This window comes from Necator americanus, chromosome IV (genome assembly GCF_031761385.1).
Source record: "Necator americanus strain Aroian chromosome IV, whole genome shotgun sequence".
In the NCBI taxonomy this organism is placed as follows: Eukaryota; Metazoa; Nematoda; class Chromadorea; order Rhabditida; family Ancylostomatidae; genus Necator; species Necator americanus.
In genome coordinates, this window is record NC_087374.1 from 28,669,176 (window position 1) to 28,688,401 (window position 19,226).

The 19,226-nt window shown below is 42.2% G+C and overlaps 2 protein-coding genes across 5 annotated transcripts; one reads left to right on the forward strand and one right to left on the reverse strand.

Annotated features, from left to right (window-relative positions):
* Window positions 1-735: 735 nt before the first annotated feature.
* RB195_003054 (uncharacterized protein) lies at window positions 736-17,983 on the reverse strand (the record flags this gene model as incomplete). 4 transcript variants are annotated; one of them, XM_064200563.1, is made up of 12 exons in its annotated part: window positions 2,086-2,117; window positions 2,764-2,805; window positions 2,858-3,241; window positions 3,381-3,557; window positions 4,685-4,778; window positions 4,834-4,955; window positions 12,620-12,667; window positions 12,779-13,162; window positions 17,337-17,513; window positions 17,573-17,666; window positions 17,729-17,850; window positions 17,929-17,983. In XM_064200563.1, the coding sequence occupies 12 exons, from the start codon at window positions 17,981-17,983 to the stop codon at window positions 2,086-2,088; spliced, it is 1,731 nt and encodes a 576-aa protein (XP_064056445.1). The 4 variants fall into 4 exon arrangements, with proteins under 4 accessions (XP_064056443.1, XP_064056444.1, XP_064056445.1 ...); XM_064200564.1 differs by lacking the exons at window positions 2,086-2,117; window positions 12,620-12,667; window positions 12,779-13,162; ... (2 more) ...; window positions 17,729-17,850; window positions 17,929-17,983 and adding exons at window positions 736-844; window positions 902-973 and having other exon boundaries at window positions 2,858-2,865; window positions 2,900-2,940; window positions 2,990-3,241; window positions 4,834-4,893; XM_064200565.1 differs by lacking the exons at window positions 2,086-2,117; window positions 2,764-2,805; window positions 2,858-3,241; ... (1 more) ...; window positions 4,685-4,778; window positions 4,834-4,955 and adding exons at window positions 7,845-7,861; window positions 7,920-7,994 and having other exon boundaries at window positions 12,779-12,912; window positions 13,003-13,162.
* RB195_003055 (uncharacterized protein) lies at window positions 6,425-7,492 on the forward strand (the record flags this gene model as incomplete). Its single annotated transcript, XM_064200566.1, has 4 exons — window positions 6,425-6,624; window positions 6,678-7,043; window positions 7,123-7,325; window positions 7,398-7,492. 4 exons carry the CDS (start codon window positions 6,425-6,427, stop codon window positions 7,490-7,492), a joined length of 864 nt encoding a protein of 287 aa, XP_064056446.1.
* Window positions 17,984-19,226: the final 1,243 nt, after the last annotated feature.

Here is a 19,226-nt window from a genome sequence, read left to right on the forward strand (position 1 = left end):
ATATGCGATACTGACCGTAGATCTATGTAGTGTGTGGTCATTTCACATTTATACATATCAGTGATGATACCAGATATTTTTGTGGAGAGAGCTTAACAGAGGCGGGGGACGACAAGAAAATAGCGTAACCGTTGAAAATTCGACAAACAGATAAGGATAAAAATAAACAAATTTAGTTGAGTAGAGGTCTTTGAAGTTCTTGCTAATGCTAAGACTAGAAAGACATTATCCATAAGGTTTGGTTGACGATTTTTAAACTATTGGAGCACAGCACTGATAATTATATACAACAGTTTCATTTGTAACAATGCACTACATATGATAACACTAACGCAATCCTTAAAAGACGCAGATCTTTGGAAAATACAACCGAAGTTGCACTATGAGGGTTTGATGTCCTATCTAAACAACTAAACTAAGTGTCAAATGGCGTTTCACGAGTAAAATGGTATCGAAAGAAAGTTACAAGAACATTTAACTACATGGCGGGGTCGCATGTTCGGCAGAACAAGCAACGAGCAAAGGTTGAGCTATTCCTCGTTCATCAATATCACTCGTTTGTAGTGGATAAGAACCTTATTCATAATTGATGAATTCCGAAATATTTGCTCTACTAAATTGTCATTTGTAGCATCGATGTGAGGTAAACCAATTCGAAGTACATTAGCGATCACCTAATCCACACACATTCTTCTTTTCACATTCAAAACATGTGAGTGAATCTTTTTCATTAAGTTAGAAAGTCTGACAGCAAAAATTTATTTCCGTTAAAAATGTACTAATATGAAATACGCAAAAGAAAGACGAGTATTTATAGATGATTTCTCTTTTTTGGTTCTGAATCCTAAAAGAGAACGTGATGCAAATGCTTTCTCTTGAAGTTTTCTTATAGAATACTCACCACATGTTTACGAAAGAACGAAAAATTTGCAGATCCAAAACGCACTTACAACTAGTCCGCTCAACATCGTACCTGCATAAATCGTTCGTGTTAGTTAAATCTTTGAAATTTGGAAAAGAAATAAAGTTTTAGGAAGTGAAAAATTGAATTTTTGTGTAACTATTGAGCATGGCAGTCTTAGCTTTATCAAATTCCATAAATTGGAAGGAAAAAACCTCGGATCTTGTCTCTCGTCGCTGAAGCTTTCGTTGGATAATAAACGCTGCTTTTCCACCTCTTAGAAAGCGCCAACTCTTCTAGCATTAATTCAGAATCCCTGCTGAATCGTTTCCGCTATAGGGACTATAGAATGATAGCCGACATGTCAACTCGTCTTTTTATACTCTCGGACTAGTTTTAAAAATGCTAATTTCTGCGAAAGAAGAACTACATGATTTGATCTTTGACTATTCTCTATCCGTTACCATTTATGAGCGCTTTTTTTTTGCAGCAAATTCCACTCATGTAACATATTCAAAGTAACAATTTGGTCCTTGAATTTGGTCGCTGAGAAAGCATGTGGTAATTTTCAAGAGCTCAGTTTAAATACGACATAAAGGATGGACAAGATTGTACCACGTTAAAGAACCTTTCTTTCTCTTCTCATGATGTGATGCTGGTGCAGAATGATAAAGTTCCGGCCGTGAAGTTACTGTGGAAGTAATTACTAGTACTGTATTAGTAAGTAGTTACTGTTCTTGCACTGTTTTTATTTACTGAGTAGGGATGCCTCGGTTGTCTAAAGATACAGGATATATAAAAGTGAGATACAGCTGCTTTACCTGCAGTCTCCACTCTTCCACTGCCTCATAATCCTAGCAACAGTTCTCTTAGGGTGAGACAGACGGACTTCAGAGGTCACGTCGAATAGTCTCACGCATTTCGATGACGTTGTACTTGATCTTCTTGGTTCACCTCATCAGGTCATCAATGACTACTTCCGATGCGGAAGAGCAAATGTTGTATGTACAGCTGATCATCCTAGTCCTCTTCTGTATTGGGAGCATTAAAGATTTTCCTGCAGCTCTGTCCTTTCTCTTGCTTCCGTACCAGGTCTTCATAACATTTTTTGTAGACAGGAGACTCATTCTTACTATTGTCTAGCGATTAACTTGAAACCCACAAGCAGGTTGTTGGTATCTTCTTCACGGATTTTGTAGAAAACCGTCATGTCTTGCTAAAAGGAGCGGATGGAGCATATTTGCTAGAGGCAATCCAAATCGTTTCCCTTAACCCTTCAGTAGCTTAATTGGAGCACTTTGGCCGAGCTAACGTGGGAAAGGATATCACAAGTCTATTCCGATACAGCAGAGTGAATTTCTCGTTCCCTGAATTCACCTGTTTTCATAGCGGGCAAAAGTCGCTTTGAGTCGACGTTTAGCTCTCTAATAGCGCCTGTGGATGAGCAACGTGGCCAACCATTGCGGGAATGATCTCTCTAGTGGACAAAGTTTAAGCAAAAACATTTTTTATGTTGTGGCTTTTAGATAAACAGATTTCTTGAGGAAATTCAGAGTTCGGCAACGGTCTTGTTACTGTCTTGGTACATAACTTGAAGAAATGGGTGGATGTAGCCTAGTCTGTAGGAGTTCGGGCTGCACAATAGATGTTTGAGAAACGTCCTGAGGGCATCAAGCCTTTAATCTCTACGGAAGGTGGGATAAAGTTTTGATACATCGGCTGCACTCTGCAAATCACTGTATGGGCTACCGAACCATAAAACTATTCGAAGTCTAGTGGTGGTCAACGGAACTAAATCACAAAGAATGTTTCCTAACACAATCTATTTTTCTATTTAGTGAAAAATCATTTCAAAAACGTACACGAATTTTTGCCCTGGTTTTGTGATTTGCCACCTTTCCTTCCTGAAGTTACACAGTGCTAAGAATTTGTCGAAAATATTTGGATGAGACATACCACAAATTCTAATATAGCGGGCATACTCCTTCACGAACGGACGGTTGACATTCTTTGGTTCAATGCAAAGCACACGGTTTCCCCTGATATCCACTGCTTTATTCTCGGGTCCCACCACAACTGTCTCAATACCCGTAAGCTCTTCGATGCTTTTTAAATTGGGATTATTCTCGATGGTGATTGCAGCAAAACTTGATTTCTCTTCCCATTGAACTTTTCTCAGTTTTGGCATTGTAGGTAGTCGTTCTCGATTAGAATTCCTCAAAACAACAAGTCCGTAGACTTCTTCAAGTTGTTCAAGGTTCTGGTTTCTAGGTTCATCAAGATCAAGCGGACCTTGAATAACTCGACAGGAGGACGAGTTCACCCGTAGGTCACCGCATGCTGAAATGGTGATATTATAGGGGAAAAAAACAAAAACAAATTTTGATATAATAGAGATTCGGGAGATGTAGCACCATTCGAGGTGAAGAAGGAGAGCGGCGAGCGGCAGCTCTGTAGATGATTATGAAGATTGATTCACCGAAAGGTTGCTGAACGTTCTTAGTACTGATCTTCCTTGATTTAAGGGATCTGAGCAAATCTTTTGTGTCAAGCTTCGGATTATCAGCGACCGTGAATTCAACATGATCGCCTTTACCCCAAAAGAAGTAGGGAAGCCATTCCAGCATACTATTTTGAGTTATGATCACTTGCGAACCTGCAAATATGTAGATATAATATCACACTACAAGAAAGTATTAGGCTGGACAGAAGGTTTTGCCAGCATTTTTCATTTTTGTCACCATTATTAATTACAACAGTGTCCCAACTGATAGGCAGATCAGAAATACCTTTCTCCCAGAAATGGGGAGACTAGGAGTCGAAGAAGTCGCTAACAGCCCGTTCGGTTTCTTCAAACGTGGTGAAGATTTTCTTAGCTAGGAACGTCTTGAGGGGTTGAAATAAGTGGTGGTAGTCTGACAGAGCAAGGTTGGGAGAATAGGGGGAAAGGGCACTGTGTCCCAGCCTAACTCCTCCACTTTTCTTTGGTCTCCTTAGGTACGTGGGGCTTAACGTTATCGTGGTGGAGGCGCACGAGAGCTCTTCTCGGCCGATGCGAGCTTCTGGAGTTGACTAACGTGTATGAAACCGGTGACGCTGTGGTCTTGTGGGAGCAGCTCATAAAACAACATCCCCTCGAATCTCAGGAGCAAGAAAGGAGACACTTCTCGGGGTGGAGGTCCGATTTAGCTTGCGTCGGCAGGTCTTCTTCTCGAGGGAGCCACACGGCACGGTGCGCTTTAGAATCGTAGAGGACCCAACTTTCATCTCCAGCAATAAGATCTTTGAGAAACTCCTTTCGATGCGGGCGAAGAATGAGAGATTGAGAGATGGATATACGAGTAAAGCGGTGCCATTCGTCAAAGTGTGATGGATTTAGCGAGCCAGCACTTTTCTGCATGGCCTGGAGGCGACTGACGATCGTTGAATGACTACACCCGAGTCTCGTCGCAAGACTTCGGGTGTTCATCTCCGGATCCTCTTTGACAGCGTCGAGAATGGCTGCTATTGATGTTGCAGCTGAACCGTTGCTCCAATCCCCCCATTAATAGAAGATAGCTCAAAGTTGCTCTTGCGAAGTAGAAGTCAACTGACAACGTGATTAAAGTTAAGGATGGTCCCCCGGCTATATAGCATTGTGGAGAAGCTTTGAACATGTTTTACAACTACAACATGGTGCAACATGTGTTCCGCCTAAAAATGAAAGTTCTGGAAAGTTCTAGAGTTTTGAAAAATGGCTAGCGAGACTTTCTGTCCAGCCAAATACTAGTAGTTGAATCTCACCATTATGCAGCTTAATGCCAGACAGGTTCGTAATTCTTGGTAAATAAGAATCTCTCAGAATAAATAAGTCGTACTCTTTAATAGCTTCAATGAACTGAAAAGTTCCACGTAATACTAAGCAAGATGCGTCACGTGCAAGGTAAGCTTACTTTAAGCAACTTTGGATGATGCGCTAAATCCTGATCGGAATACGTATCTAGATGTAGCATTTTGCACTTATTACTCTTCTCTAAGTCACTGACTTTGGTCACTACACACATAGTTCCATTTCCTGTGTTGAATGATATGAATATGAAAGTTCCAGAAATTATTAATAAATGAGGTACAATGAGGAAATGAAATGAGGTACAATGAGGTATAATTTTACTGAAAAAAAACCACGCACAGCTATCTGAAGCGAGTGCAAGTGTTCAATGCGTTCTAAGAGCAATTCCATCAATACACTTATTACTCCTATTTTGTACGCTATAGCCTTTTATACCTCTCGTATATTGACAAGATTGATTACTACTAAAGAGGTATTTGGGAACATGTGGGGCTATCGTCGGTGCTGGATTAATGTACTTCAATCGGAGGTTTCGCTAAGATCCGCCCAAGCGCTCACCAAGCCTTTCATTCCCCTGGCGTCGACAAGTTAAAACCAGACTTTTCTGGGAGGATAAAAACTGATTTGACACATTGGTTAGCATCCGCAGCTTATTGTATAGAACAGTTACACGTTCGCGAACCTCAAACGATCCTGAATTGAAGTGAACGTGGTGGCACATAAAAAGCGGATTGATTAACGCCAGACACTTTATCCTTTATGCTTTATTATTACACTTTATTTTTGCATCTAAGTTCAATGGAAGCGCGGTACCAAAAGCTCTATAGCATCTGATTATAGATCCTATTTCGTTCATTTTTTTGATGTCAAAGCGTACGAAACTCTGCTTCGATGATAACACAAAACGTGTAGATGTACATGTGGTATGGCTTCAAATAATCAGATGGTCGTGAAGGTGAGAACGATGGTCGTCGTACGTGTTGCGTATTCAGAAGCGTTACGTCCTCAATGAAGTCGAGCGGTAGCTGTTGTTAGCCGATCGATGAGTTTGTAATCGTTCGATGTCGCGACATCTCCGATGAGCGCTTTTCTTTCACGTTTTGGTAGTTCTGCGGTTTTTTTCCCGAGACTTTACGTAGAAATTAAATATAAATTTAAATTGAGAGTTGTTGTCATAGCAAAGTTTCTAGTTCATTTTGACATCAACGCAGTTTTGCTGAATCGTTACGATTACGAGACGCCAGAGAGAATGACAAGAACGTACGTCTACTCGGAGATGCTTAATCGATGTAATTTATTTCGTACGACTGTATGCGTATGTATGAAAAGAAAGGAACAATCGGAAAAATTGCAACAATCGGCAATTTTTTAATGGAGAGTGTAACAGTCGACTCGTCGAAAAAAAAGCGTTGACGTCAAAGAGTCGAGGGTTGCTAAATCCTTGTACGATCTAACTGCACATCTAGTTCAACGTTTAGCAAATTGACTAACACCATTGAAAAAGCGCGGTCGTGGAAGCCCTGGACAACCAAGGCGTCCCTACTCAGTACATAAAGGTACTTCGAGAGTTGTACAGTAACTTCACGACCGGAATTTCGCCATTCCACAAGAACATCATCATTGACGTGAAGAGGGGGGTCCGACAGGGTGATACAATTTCACCCAAAATATTCACAGCCACCCTCGAGAACGCAATGCGAAAGTTGGAATGGGACAACATGGGAGTGAAGGTTGATGGTCGGCAGCTACACCATTTGCACTTTGCTGATGACATCGTACTGATAACACCTACCATCAGCCAAGCGGAACGAATGCTGACCGAATTCGACGAAACATGTGGATGCATCGGTCTTCAGCTGAATCTACAAAAGACGATGTTCATGCGGAACGGAGGGTCTCGGATGCCCCATTCACGCTCAACGGAACGAACATATCCGAATGCACCAGCTACGTTTATCTGGGTCGGGAACTGAACATGATGAACGACCTGACCCCCGAGCTGGGCAGGAGGAGACGAGCGGCTTGGGGAGCGTACAAGAGCATCGAGGATGCACTGGAGAAGACCAGGAACACCCGGCTCTGTGCTCACCTCTTCAACACCACCGTACTCCTTGTTTTGACCAATGCTTCGGAAACCTGGGTATTTTGCAAGCAGGAAGAAAACGCGGTGAGCGTCATTGAACGCGCAATTGAGAGAGTGATGCTAGGAGTATCCCGTTTCACGCAAGTGAGGGACAGAATTCGAAGTTCTCTCCTACGTCAACGATCGAAGAGTAGTGACGCCGCCGCGTTTGCCAAGGAAAGTAAAATAAGGTGAGCCGGACACGTGATGCGCTTTAATGACAACCGTTGGACCAGAGCTGTGAGCGACTGGGTTCCCCGCGATATTAAGCGCACTACAGGAAGACCGTCGACCCGATGGTCAGATTTCTTCACGAAGTCTTTCAAAGAAAAATATGATGCTCTTCGTGTCCCACGCGAAAGAAGGAACCACTGGGCTACTCTGGCACGCGATCGGGACAAATGGAAGAATTACTGGCGCCTGCTCGACCAGTTCGAAGATCAACGAGAGTCAAGGTGATCAAGGTGACCAAGGTGATTGAAAAAAGCGAGCAATGACTGATTAAACTTCCAGTAATTTATGTTTGCGTAAGTTTATGAATGCAGAGTTTAACGTGTCCGAGACTTCTGCTAGTCGGGAAAAGTTGGATTCGAACAAAATGCGTGATTGCACCGTTTCTGATCAATTGAGGTATTTCTGAACGCCATGAAATTAACCGTGCACACGCTGTTTGAACCTCTTAGCAATGCCCTTCACTTGCCTCTTCTGATCTATTATTTCACAACAGTAATGTGCTACGTTGCTTCATGTAATGTGGATGTTATTATTGTGAGTAGATTCCGCATAGCTTCAATACAGCAAAAATCAGCATTTGAAGCCATATGTAATAATGATTTTATTGGACAAGACTTCTTAAAATGTAACTTTCCATTTATTTGAAGGCCAATAGAACAAATAAAGTAAGCTGAGGAGAATAACATCTTTCAGCATAGAGAAGTTCTTGCCAACTCAGAAGTTTAAGGAATATTTCGGGTATTTAAGAGCAGCGTCTTCTACATTGCAAGGTAATCTGCAATTGTGCTTCTAGCGTTTCTATCGATGTGCACTTTGTTCTATGAAAAACTCACAGTAAGCTAAAAAAAATGGAATGACAACTTCGTGTTTCTGAGGAATGCTGCTTGATTTAAGTGCTAAGGATTCAGCTGCAATTAGACATTCTCATTTTCTATCCTATGCAATAAACGTAAAAAGTTGGAATTGTAATCGTTATTTTGTTATTAACTTCTTCTATCACGGACAGATGCGATTTCTCGTTGCGACAGCGTCATGTGAGCAGAACGAGTGAGCTGATTGTCCATCTATTCATCACTATTCCTTATTTTCATGTTCTGTTTCTTTTACCTTGAACGATCCCGCAGATGTCCTGAAGGAATCATCCCACGAATCTGGGGTGGTACGGGTTTCAGGTAACTCATGTCTTTACGGGGTCGTAGTTTGTAAGGAAGAGGGTGACTCCGTCCATTTCTTCCTGTATCAGTGGGAACGGAGACCCCAGAACGCTGTTTCTTGTGACGGCTTCTGTTGCACTGGGCAACGTTTGCGCCCTGCCCCGCCTGCGATTTGTTGAAATCCCATTCGGACGAGCACGCCAGTCTTTTGCACGCGCCGCATCTTCCGGGCCGTTTTAACGGCAATTAGGAAGGAAAAAAGGAAAAAAATCATCCTTCTCTCCATAATCTGCGACTCCGTATAGTCACAATCCACCTGAAACCCACACCACCCCAGATTTGTGAAGTGATGCCTTTTCAACAATCCTATTGCTGAGGTAAATACAGGAGGACAAGAAAAAAACAGAATATCATGGCTGCTTTGATAATTCTCGCTGTATACTAATATCTCCAACGTGTTGCATTACACATCGTATTTGATCTCTTCAATAAAAATCGACATACTATTTATTAGCCTTTGTGGTCTTTTCCATCATACAGGTCATGACGCTGACGCTGAGCAAATCTCTCACTTGCTTTATTTTTCGCTTGACAGGAAATCATTGGAGGCAGATTGGGGAGTTGACAACAGTTGGTACCCACATTGCCCATTCTGTTCGTGTCAAAAGTAGAGCAGCGCATAATGAATGGGAGTCGGTCTGAGGTGCACGTCGTACCCTAATTATTGTAAGCGGAAGAATTACACTACACAGTAGTTCGCTAACATTAACATTATCTCCACACGTCTATTAAGATAATGTCAACTATTGTAATTCTCTGATCCAGTTCCTTTACTACTCTCTTGTTGAATGGTAACTTGGGTTGTGGTGAGGTGTTTGGGCGGATACATCGCATGCGTCTTTGAATTGGAGGAGGCGCGTAGCGTACGTTGCAACGTCAGCTGACATAGAGTGCCGATCTTGTACTGCGCTTAACTTACAGCTGAAAGGAATTATCTGGATGGATTATCTGCCGTGTCTGCCGTTAATCAGTCTGCCGAGGATGCGCTAACGCCTTTACCCCAACTCTGAGTTTCTTATGGTTTACGAACGTGTGTCTAGTCTACACAATAACTCAGAGAGGGTAATATAGCTGGTTGGTATTTTAATCCCTAGATAAGTTTGGCCCAAATTATCATACCGAACCTGCCTGGGAAAGAAAAAAGCTAACTAATTTCAATTTATCGATCCTATATATACAAGTTACGTTGTTACAATTATATAACAATGTTACCCGCAGGTGGTGATCATGTGCCACTAAACGCAATCACGGATCTGAGTGTACTCTTTGGGAACGTGTACTCAGATGCCTGATTGCCAAGCATACAACGTGCACTTTACGAGCTATATAACGTGCACTGTTATATGGAGCAAGGTTCCCAAACATTGCAAAAAAGTGCTGTGATCCAGCACCTTCCCAGTCTCCATATCCTTGTAGGTTCATCATTTGAGGGGAACGTAGAACATTTGGCAATAAAGATCCATTTTGCAACATTGAACTGGCGATCGGTGCCAATTATTTCCAACGAGCTGCTCTGTTTAGACTACTGCAATATCTCCATGCTATCGATAGCTACACTACTTACTGGTGATGTCGATCAAATTGAACGGGTGCATAGCTGAGAGGGATGTGTGCAACAATCTGATAGAGAAGTTTGGATCAACACCGAGGCGCGACTCTGTACGATGGTGAAATCGGGGAGGAGTCGAACGTTGGACCACAAGTGCTCACGCTTCTATGGAAACCGCTGGGATATTCAACAAAGATGCCTTTTATGATGAATTAAATGCGTTTGCATTCAAGATACCCATGCATGCAGGCGGTTAATTTCGCAGTTAATGCGAACACAAAGATTGTACTCAAACAAAAATCCGATTTGCTTGGAGAGTGGTATTATCACACGAAGCAAACATCGGATGACAAAAGTCGTGCGGTATACCATAGCAGACGAATCCCGACATTGCTTCCACATTTAAGAAGAACCATTGGCGCCATCAGGTTACATTGCAAGAGATAACATTTTTAACGCTAGAAAAGCCGCGCAAACAAATAGTGCCGACTCTTAAGCTTTAGTTAGATTACGTTCTGACAGGAAATATCGTTCTTCCGGACATTTGAAAATCTGTAGCTTTCTGGGGATCCAACCACCGCCCATTCCTTCGCGGCTAGAACGTACGGCTCCGAAGAAGGACTCCTGGAGTTCCATATCAAGCCGGAGCTCGATGAGCACGTCTGAAAGATAGAGGATGGATGGAGAAAGAAATTTTGCCAAGGGATGCGGGTTAATATCGCATTCCAGACCAAGAAGAGAGTGGATGACGCTGATTCTTTCGTCAGATATATTCAAAACGCTGCAAAGAAAACCGCTCTCGCTTTCAAGTTGGTGTTTGACATACGGTATCACGATCAACGTACAATTCTGTATGTGTCGCAAACATTACCGGTGTCTTCAGACGAGAGAAGCGTCTAAAAAGAAGTTGCGTCGTCAGTCGAAACGTGGTCGTGAGAACGAATGTCAAGACCGATGGAGTTTGAAAAGGCTTGGGATGATAAAAACCCGAGGGAGGACTATACTCTTCCTAGGCAGTATAGCGACAAGATGAAGAAATGTTCCTCTGTTCTCAACACTGCCGTGGGAGAGGCAGCTTTACCGATTCTAAGGGAACATTTCAACACCGACAAGCACCGTCTATCCTTGAACTCGAGCACTCCAACGACCGACATATACTGCGGTCAGCGAAGAACAACCGACGCAGTTGGACGTTCAAGTCTGTATTCAAAATATGGAGGATCTAAAATCTAGCAGAAACTATGGACTCAGGGCAGAAATGCTGGAATCTCTTCCAGCTTCTAGAATTCCTCAGACAAAGATTTGTAAGAGCACAAGAAAAGAGATCCCTGCCCAACACTTCAAACAATGCTTTTAAATAGCAGAGATGCGGAATTGTAAATATAGGCATAAGAAATCATAGATCTGAACTAGATTAAATTTATATATCACAAAATTTTAGATTTACATATACATACGTTCAAATGACAGTGGGAAGTTTTCTTTTCTATTGGACACAGACATCTATTCAGAGAAGTGTCAAGTTTTTGGTGATTAGGAGCACTTCTAAACGAGTGGTAATACGCTGTTTATACAATGAATTATGTTTCTTTCGCGGAAATTTCCGGAAACTGCTCCACACTTAAACTTTTCCTAATCACTTGAAGTGAAGCGGGCACAACAAAAAGCATTGATCGCGAAGCACAAAAGCATAAAGCAGTCTAAGCAGACTTCAATTTTTATGCTGCTAATTTTCCACTTGCATTTCTTCTGCTTGAATCAGCAATTCATTGAAAAATTAGTCACTTCAGTGATTTTCAGATCTCCTTTTCATTTCGTGCACAGTCCAGGTGTACTGAACTATTCCTCTAGTTATTTTCTACTTTCAGATTGACGAACTTCAAGCCACTTCAAAGGTTCTCAATACCGCGTGGGCTGCTTTTCTTGAAGGTTTCACCCCACGAATCTGAGGTGGTACGGATTTCAGGTGGAGTGTTCGTATACGGGATCGTAGATTATGGAGAGGGGAGTGATCCCGTCCATTTCTTCCTGTATCAGTAGAAACGGACGACCCCGGAATGTTGTTTTTATGACGGCTTATGTTGCAATGCGGAACGTTTGCGTTCCGCCCAACCCCGCCCCGCCTGTGATTCGAAATGTTCGCGTGTTGAAAATCCATTCGCAGGCGGGGGCGGCACAAAGGTGGAATTGAGAACGTATAAAACAGCGTTCGTGGGTTGTCCGTTTCCACTGATACAGGGCGAAATGGAGGGAATCACCCACCTCTCCATAACCTACGGTCCCGTACACGAATACTCCACCTGGAATCTGTACCACATCAGATTCGTGGGGTGATGCCTTTAAATGCAAGAAGGTTTGCAACAGACTCAAGAAAGGAACACGAAAGTACAGACATTAGTGACGTATTTGTTGTTTTGATTGTCGCCAAATATAGCTCGAGCGAACAAATTAGAAGAAAATGGCTGGACCAAAAACTTTGTTGGAAACTGGAACTTTGGAGAGAAAATTATACCAAAGATAAATTTCTTATATTTTTTTATTTTCATTTTCTATCATTTTGTTTTGATGAACTGGAGAAATTACAACATAGTGTTGCTGAAGACGCTTTGAAATATTATACTTTCTGTTTACACCCTAAGTTTTTCGATACTCGTGTGATAAGCGAAGAAGAGTCCACGAAAAGCATGGTGAGTGGAAATGAGATTTCCCTTTTTTCAATTCTCCAACTCCCCAAATCTAGAAATCTTTGTAGTCTCAGAAAAACGACAACCTGAACTCTGCTTTTGAACAGGAGCAGGGTGTATTCTCTGACCGTTTCCTAAATTTCTCTATATTAAACTGGGGAAGCAAAGAAAGATGTACGGAAAATACTATAGTTAAAACTACGATCTGTCTTAATTTAAAAACTGTGCTTACAAGCACTACTTACCACACATTTTTATTCCCTTCGCGTATTTCTTCACAAATTGACTTTCAATAATTTCTGGTTCAATACAAAGCAACGGATTGTTTTCAATTTCCACTGCTTTGCTTCCTTCTTCTACCACAATGTTCTTAATTCGGCTGAGCGATTGAATGCTTTTCAGATTGTAATTATGTTTAATAAAGATTGCAGGGTGTTTTGATTTCCCCTTCCATTCAACTTTCCTTAACCTTGGCATTTCCGGGAGTTCTGTCAAATTCGTCTTGCTGGCAACAATACGACCATAAACTTCTTCAAGCTTGCGAAGATCTTCGTTCCTTGGGTCTCCAATGATGAGCGTTCCTTCAATGACACGACATTCGGAGGATTTTTCACGTGTATCGCCGCAAGCTGAAAAGAAAATGTCTTGACGAAGCAGAATGAATCAGAGCTTTTCGACTACAGTGAAAATCACATCTAATCTTAGTGTTCCAAAATCTGTTAGAAACTGCTACAACTTGATTAACAACAAGTATTCAAACAACAACTATGGCTGTAATAAAAAGCTCACTCATCCGTGATTTTTAGGAAGCAAAACAGCATATGTACTTAATAAATGCGTCGAACAAAGTTTTCTATTGCACAAGAAGGGCAAGTGTAGTGCAGTCGGTGTTCGATAATTGGATTCCACCCTAGTGCAAACCAAGCCTCTCATCCCTCTGGTATCGATAAGTTGATGCCGGATTTGTCTGGGAGGGTAAAAACACTGATTTGACTTGACACGACTAGCCCACATAGGTCATTGTACAGTCTAGTTACACAGTTCGTAAACCTCAAACGATTCTGAATTGGAGTGAACGCGGTAGCGCATTCCAGGCGGATTGGTTAACGCCAGACACTTTATACTTTACGTTACCTTTGCGCGAATATGACATCAGTTTTAATTAAAGCAGCTTTCTGTGCATTTTCTGTGCGGCACTATAGAAAGTGAAGTTTTTGGGTTGTTCTTATCAGAAAAAGAAAAAATTCAATTAAACTTGGAGCAGTACAGCCTTCGAAAACGGAGAAAGTACCAGTCTGAGATGCAAGAAAAACCGGCTCTGGCGCAGTCAGTGTTGTCAAGCTTCAGTTATTCCTCATGGTATTTCTGAAGATCAAAAACTTTGCCTAGAAGATTAAGATTAGGTGGCTCAGACTGAAGAGTAGAAAGTCATCTTCGATTTTGCACCCCAACCGCACTTCTTTTGCGGAGTGGTGGCTGTATTTTACTGAAGACAGAAGATAAATCTTTCTGTTTATTTTTATTTTGTTTTTCTGTCTTTTTTTTCGTGTTTAACGCTAGTTTCCAACTCTACCAACTATGAGCAACCCTCACATTTCTTTGGTTTTCTCCCCAAAACCCCGCCCTGGTCCGCTCTCTCCTTCAAGGTCAACCGAGCGATTTGGACAGTAACTGTAAGTAGCTAATATTAGGTTGAGGAATAAGTTCTTGCCGTTTTAATCGATCGTTTGTTTACAGCGATTCTTTTGTCGTAAGGCCAATCGTAATATACCATTTTAAAGAGGTTTTTCTGCTCTACAAACTTGTTGTAACCATTTTTTCGATAACTAAATGTTGCCTTAATTTCAGGCCTCTGAAATGGACATTCCAGGCGGTAAAAAACAACATTTTCGACACCTTCTTTACTTCGCCTTTCGCCGAGGTCAAAAAGCCACCGAAGCTGCTCGGGATATTTGCGCCGTGTATGGAGAGGATGCTATAACTGCGAGGACTGCTCGAAATTGGTTTGCCAAATTCAAAAATGGCAATTTCGACCTGGACGACTCTCTCCGCTCTGGTCGACCTTCTGACTTCGACGAGGAGAGTCTCAAAGCGCTTTTGAAGGAAGACATCCGTCGATCAAGTCGGGAATTGGCCGAGAAGATGTACTGCGACCAAAAGACAATTTTGAACCATCTTCACTCGATGGGATTTGCCGAAAAACTCGGAGCTTGGGTACCACACGAGCTTACCGAAAGAAACATCTTCAAAGCCGCCCTCCAAGAGCTCGATTGGGAAGTCCTTCAGCACCCACCGTACTCTCCGGACCTTGCGCCAACAGATTATCACCTTTTCCGCTCGCTGTCGAACCAAATGCGAGGTGTTACCTTCGACAACAACGAGGACCTCGAAAATTGGCTCAACAACTTCTTCGAGTCCAGGCCCGGCGGTTTTTGGCAAAACGGTATTAGCAAGTTGGTCGAGAGGTGGGAGCAGGTCGTAAACAATGACGGAGAATACATAGTTGATTAATTGCTTGTTATAATTGTTGTAAAATATCAGGATTTTTCAATAAAGAAAAAACGGAAAGAACTTATTCCTCAACCCAATAACTGGGCGTTAAACACGACTTCGCAATTTAATCGACCTCACCATTAATGGCAACGCACTACGAATCTGAGGAGAAGAGGGAATCCGCGGAAAAAGCCAAAGATGGGATTGTAGATTGCAGGATAAGGGGTGGTTCCGCTCATTCCTCCACAATTGCCGTACAAAACGGCATGAAGGATAGCGGTTGTTGCGACGTTTTTCTTTTCATTGCAATGCGCCGCCATTGTGCGCGCATCTCATCCAAGTGCGAGCGGTTGGTGGTCACTATTGGCTTCTCACTTCCCTTTTAAAGGCATCACCCCACGAATCTGAATGGTACTGATTTCAGGTGAAGTATTCGTATACGGGATCGTAGATTAAGGAGAAGGAGGAGAGTGGAGAGGGTCATTTCGTCCATTTCTTCCTAATTGCCGTAAAAAAACGGCCCGGAAGATACAACTTCGAGCGTTCCGGCGCGCTATTTTCTACAAAGAGTTCGATTGGAGCGCGCCAGCACTGTGCACACACATCTTCCGAGCCGTTTTTCACGGCAATTAGGAAGAAATGGGCGGAATCACCCCCTCTCCATAATCTACGATCCCGTATACGAATACTCCAACTGAAATCCGTACCACCTCAGATTCGTGGGGTGATGCCTTTAAGTGAAACTACCGGAACATAGAGTAGCATTCTAACGTACCGTTCAGGGACTAAGGTGGTTCACACGCCCTTTTTTGCTACGGTTAGAGGCAGATGAGCTGAAGTACCCCGGATCATGCAGTCTACAACCCCATCTCCAGCTTTTCCCTCGCATTACCTCACCACGTCGAATTCGTGTTATACTGTCTTTAAACAATGTTTTCGATTGACCAAAGTCAGCCCTTTTGCTTCCCGTTTCACTATGTCCCGACAATTTGTGAAGTGTTCGGCGGCTACCTCTGCGAACGTCGATAGTTGTTTGGGATGTGATTAAAGTTTGATTGATCGTTTTGAGGCTCATTGATCCGATATGGAATCACACTTTATCCACATACTATGTCATGTATATAAGCTTTACATCAATTTTGACTCTAACTGCTTGTAAGATATAATTTCGTAGTCGGGGGCGGGTGTAGCGCAGTCGGTTAGAAATTCTGCTGCCTGCACGATCGATCGGAGGTTCGAATCTGCTCTGGTTCTCACCAAACACTTCATCCCTGCGGGGTCAATAAATTGGTGCTAGACTTTTTGGGAGGATAAAAACACTGACTTGACACATCGGCTAGCCACCGCAGGTCATTGTATAGGCCAGTTACACGTTCGTAAACCCCAAACGATTCTGAATTGAAGTGAACGTGGTGGAGCATCCCGAGCGGGTTGATTAACGGCGGAGACTTTATTTTTTATCCTTTATATAGCCATTCTTGAAATAACTTTGTACAACAAATGTGTTTGAGAACTTTGTCCAAATTCCACTAACGAAACTGGATGTATAGTCGGATCAAAACGACATGAAGATCGGTGCAATGCGTAAGTGGCTGTGCTAGAAGCAGTGCGGTGGAGCTAGCAGCAGGGATCGAGGTGGGACAATCGCGCAGCGATAATTGGTGCTATGAAGGGTCCACCACGATTCCAACTGCCAGCTCCATTGCACAGTTTCGAGCGCACCCGCTTACGCAACTGCACTGAACTTCGTGCTTTTTGGCCCTACTATAGAACTGAGCGACATTTTCTCAATTCGAACGGAAGTCTAAGCGAAAGAGTCAGAGAGTTTTCTTGCGTTTACTGCTGTCGAAGGAACAGGGAATCGCATGCTTTGTTTACTATTTCCTAAAGAGATCACAGAGACAGCTTTCCTGAATCCACAAGCATATCGAGGACAGAGAACCAGTGCAGTATATTCGTGGAGTATAACGTTGTCATTGGCTCGGTAACCGAAATTCATTCAGACAGCTTCCAGACCAACCGCTCCACAAACACAAATCCCTTGCAATAGTGTATTTAAGTGATCATATATTGCGTTGAGCAGTTTATTATCGGTCTTACGATGGCTTAGATCTTGAAGAAGTTCCCAGCTTCAAAGATATCTTCAGAGCTTCTATGGTGATCTCGCAAACGTTGCTTTCTTACTATAGATATTATTTCGCTTTTTTTTTGTGATTTGTGCATTTCATTGTATATCTTCGACAAATGAGAAATTCAGAAGAATAAAACATGTTGCTGCATAGCCGGACAGGCTAGAAACGACAAACTCACAGAAAGGTCGTTGGACACCGGAAGTGCTCATGTGTTTTGATTTGAGAAGATTCAACAGATTGGTTGTATCGAGATTTACATTGTTAGAAATTGTAAATTCGACTTCAGCACCGTCTTCCCATTTGAAATTTGGAAGGGTTCTCAGATTCTGGTTGTTCACAATGTTCACAACGGCTCCTGTAGATGTTGCGACATGCTACAACACTTAATTCTATTATCAATGTTATTTATCTGACCAGAGCGCAGCTTTATGACGTCACGTTCCGAGAGTTTCTGAAGAGTGGAGTTTCTCAGCATGAACAAGCGATATTCTCCAATGTTCTTGATGTACTGAAATGTTCACGAATCGATATTTATGAACTAGAACTAGACGATATTCTTTGTGAACCCACGTCGTACAGCTTTGGATGACGAGATAGTCGACCTTCGAGGTATGTGTTCAAATGTAGAACTGAGCATTCGCGAGGTCGATCAAGATGTTCCAACTGCGTTACAGTACATACTTTTTGAGCGTCTAGATTATGGAACTGACATTTATATCTTCAAGGTATGAAAATAATCATTTGATAGATGAAGTGATAAAAAGACATACGATTCTTCGAAATGAAAGAAGCAGCAGCAAATATTCCGACAACCAGAAATCGCATTACTGCAATTGGAATGAACTTTACTTCATGCTGTTGATGTTCGAAACTGTGATATCATATCTTGATTCGACTTTCTCCTGGTTCAACTTCCATCATTTGGTCAAAGCAGGACAGTCGAAATCTAGCTTTTTTAAAATATTATTTTCAAGCCAAAAAAGAGTGTGCGATGCTGCAGACACGTCGGCTCCAACAGGTTGAACAACACTGACAGCGAGGGCTTTTCCTTTTTCGTGTACTCCCCGTGAAGACGGGACTCCAAAAGTGGTATGTAAGCTTTATAATGGGAATCCGAAGTACTCCTTCCTATCGGATGACACATGCAAAATCAAATACTGAGTAATAATGAGCTGTGTGCAGAAGTAGAATTCGTGGTGTTGTACCGCAGCAGCACGAAACACATCCTTCAAATTTAAGAATTAGATGGTTTAACTGAAGTTATATTACATTGAACAAAGTGATTAATTTATCGACAAATCAAATTTTTACATCCATAAGACTAGTGAAACTCATTTTGCATAATTAAAAGTCTGTTAACAGCCAAACCAGGGCGGGTGTAGTGCGGTTGGCATGAGATTCTTTCCGCTTTAGCAGTACGTCGATGGTTCCAATGCGTCATAGTGCCATCCCCTCGACCTCTCAAGGTCGATAAATTGGTACAGGTGGTAAACCTGCCGACGACGGCAAAGCACTTAGTTGATACATCCGTTACCCTACCCCAAATCACTGTACAGACCTATTATATTTCACTTTCACTATCAATTTTTGACATTTCCGATGTTTTAGAGATATGTTATAACATATCTTTGCACTATACTGACTTACTTACTCGAAAACACAGACTATAAAATGTTTGAGATTGATTAGTCACAATGAGTGAATCATAAGTAATAGGGAAGAGTGTACGCTGTCGGTAAGAAGTTCCGCTGTCTGCAGTATCGATCGGAGGTTCGAATCCCCCTACTGTAAATCAAACCTTTCGTTCCTTGAGGGTAGACAAATTGGTACCAGACTTGTCTGCGACAATAATGCACTTAGTTGACACATCGGCTAGCCCCCGCAAGTCACTGTATAGAGTAGTTACACGTTCGAATATCTCAAACACAAGTGAATTGACGAGAACTTAGTGGCGCGTTCAGAGCAGATTGATTAACACCATGCAGTTTGTTCTGTATCTTCTAACAATTAAATTCTCCTACTCCCACCTGTAGTAAGATGGGAAAGTAAAGCAGCTCAATAAACATAT